At 38.9% G+C, this 2,876-nt stretch overlaps 1 protein-coding gene across 1 annotated transcript in view; it reads right to left on the reverse strand.

The window, feature by feature from the left end:
* The window catches only part of MNDA (myeloid cell nuclear differentiation antigen), a 31,435-nt gene that overhangs the window by 6,424 nt on the left and 22,135 nt on the right, over positions 1-2,876 (reverse strand). Inside the window, exons 2-3 of the mRNA XM_012659445.1 lie at positions 1,745-2,029; positions 734-870 (exon numbers count right to left, since the gene is read on the reverse strand). Of these exons, the coding sequence (XP_012514899.1) occupies positions 734-870; positions 1,745-2,006 (399 nt within the window). The 5' untranslated portion in view covers positions 2,007-2,029. The remainder of the gene's footprint in view (positions 1-733; positions 871-1,744; positions 2,030-2,876) is intronic.

Genomic DNA, 2,876 nt, shown 5'->3' on the forward strand with positions numbered 1-2,876 from the left:
GCCAACATTTGTTGTTTTGGGACTTTTTGATAAAAGTCATTCTCACTGGAGTTAAGTGATATCTCATTATGGTTTTGATTTGCATTTCCCTGATCATTAGAGATATTGAGCATTTTTTCATTTGTTTGTTGGCCATTAGTCTGTCTTCTTTTGAAAAGTTTCTGTTCACGTACTTTGCCCACTTTTTGATAGGGTTGTTTAATTTTTTCTTGCTGATTTTCCTGAGTACTATATAGATTCTAATTATCAGCCCTGTATTGGATATGTAGCATTTGAATATTTTCTCCCATTCTGTAGGTTGTTTGCTCTTGTGACAGTTTCCTTGGCTTTGGAGAAGTTTTTTAATTTGATCAGGTTCCATATATTTATTTTTGTTGTTGCTGTGATTGCCTTTGGGGTCTTCTTCACAAATTCTCTCCCTAGGCCAGTATCCATAAGAGTTCTTCCAACATTTTCTTGTAGAATTCTTACAGTTTTATGCCTTAGGTTTAAGTCTTTTATCCATCTTGAGTTGATTTTTGTCCTATTTTTACAATGGGGATGTTGATATATGTATGTCACAGAAATTTTTATTACATTTTTTACAGTGCTCACTCTTTGCCTAGCACAAAGATGACTCATAATTACTCAATTACGTTAATATAAACTGTGCTGGAATATTAATGAAGAACCAAGTGCCATATCAAATTTGCTTCTGTGGAACTTCAATCCTGCTCCTCTTTGTCAAGCTTACCTGAGGTCCAGGAATCTTCTCTGCTCCTTCAGATGTCAGAGCATTACTTGTGGTGGGTGCAGGTGTAGCAGGACCCACTTTTTCCCGATTTCTCTTTTTCACTGGAGTTCTTCCTTTTGCTCTGATTTTCCTGGAAACTGAAGAAAGAAAGAAAAAAAGGCACAGTAAACCCAGAGCTGCTGGTCTAAGACAGCTGAAGTAGTCTCGGTACTATTTCGTCTTAGCTCCTGCGGAGGGCTCAGGTGTGCTTTAGTCTCCCTCCACCGCACTAGCCCAGCCTGGCCTCAAGGTGACCAGCAGTCACAGGACAGGCACAAACACTGTCTCATGCTCCTCAGTGCTTCCCATACTCCTCCCCTGTGCACTGAGCACCTCCTTCCCATTGTCTGAACTCCAAGGGTCAATCAAACCCTTTCCCAATCCTTTTCTCTTATCATTTCCTTTTAAAACTCTAAAGCTTTTATGATGCTGACAGGCTGATCATTTTCTATGGAAGATCTGTTCAAATTACAGAAATAAGTGAAACAAAATATGACTTGCATTGTGATGCAACAAAGTAATGATAATGGCTTTGGAATTAATGAAAAGTTCAGCCCAGTGATTTAATAAGTGGGAATGTTCTACACATATCATGATATAACAAGTTGCTTCATTAATCAGTTATATATAAATGTTTCAAAAATAAACCACAAATTTTCATGTTGTTTGGTCATTTTCCAATGTTTCTAATGTACTGGAAACATCAGTCTGTCATCAACTTCGTCTGTCTTTTGTTCCTTATCACCTATAAGGATAAGGAACCCCAGATACATTCTCCAAAATACATCAATCTTGTTTGCGAGAAACAGAATGCTCTAAGTTGTCAAATGGTTGGCCTTTCAGGTGCCAACATTGTCATGGCTACTGAGTCATAAATTGGGAAATATCAACTTTGACCAAGCTGGGGTTCTACTCAGGACTGGGGAGACTCAGGGCAAAGCGGTTGGTCATGTGTGGGATTTTCCCTATTACCTTTTAACTTCTCTTTCCGAAGCTTGTCAGCAAGATCTTTAAGGGAGTCTATATCTTTGACCAATTCCATTAATTTGTCCACACAGGCAGCACCTGGGAACTTTTCTACCATCAGATCAGAAATCCTAATTCTGTTATAATCATCTTGCATTTTTCTTGTCAGTTGTAAGTCATCGGCCAGTAAGGATTTAACTACTCCAAAGTGATAATCATTCATGTTCTCTAATCCTGTCAGCAGAACAATTTTCTTGTATTCACTCATAATTATTCAAGTTCTAGCTCTACCTACAAGAGAAAAATGACATACAGTGTTGCACATTTATGCAGACAATGTAAAATATGAGTTACGCCCATGTGAGTGGCCCATGCCAGTAATTGTCCTTGGATGTGTATGAGAAAGAGAGTCTAAATTACCAGATGTGTCACTATGAAAAATGGATCAATACTTGATGTATTAGGAAATTCAAAGATGTTCTACCCTTATAATGTTGATAGTTGAATTTGGTCAAAGATGGTGTGGTGGAAGAATGTTTGGAAACAGGTAATTGTTGCACGTTTAGAGTATGCGCTTTGTGATGTCAAAATCCTTCCTTCCTCTTTTCATCTTTTATTGGGGCTGGGACCCATCCCCCAATGCCTGCTTCGTGGTTCCTGACTCTTCCCACAGCCACTGTGAACGAAGTGGCCTATGTGTAAATGGGCTGCAGCCTCCTGCCTTATACGAATAACCTTCTGTCATAGCACTACAGCTCCATGCTGGGTACCAGCCCTAGTACACTTGGCTCTTCCCTAATCAGCTCTAATTAGCATCCTGTCTCTCTGGGGCTTGGGCTTGGAGCTTGTTCTGTGTCTTACCTGTCCATATCACTGTCGTTTTGCTGGCCTTCTATATGCTCCCTAGTGTAGAAATGTGGCATTTATATTTTGGCTTTGATTCCATTACAGTCAATTACTTTCCTTTTACTAGGGCTTACTTTTACTAAATAGTTCTTTCAGTCAACCAGGTAGGTTTGTTTTTATAAATGCATGGCTTTATCTGTCTTGAAATCCTTCAGTAAGTTTCCATTTTCTTTGGTAAAAATTCCTGCTCGTTTCCATGACTTGAAGGGCTTTGAATAAACTGTATTTTTTT

Source organism: Propithecus coquereli, unplaced genomic scaffold (assembly GCF_000956105.1).
Source record: "Propithecus coquereli isolate 6110/MARCELLA unplaced genomic scaffold, Pcoq_1.0 Scaffold610, whole genome shotgun sequence".
NCBI lineage: Eukaryota > Metazoa > Chordata > Mammalia > Primates > Indriidae > Propithecus > Propithecus coquereli.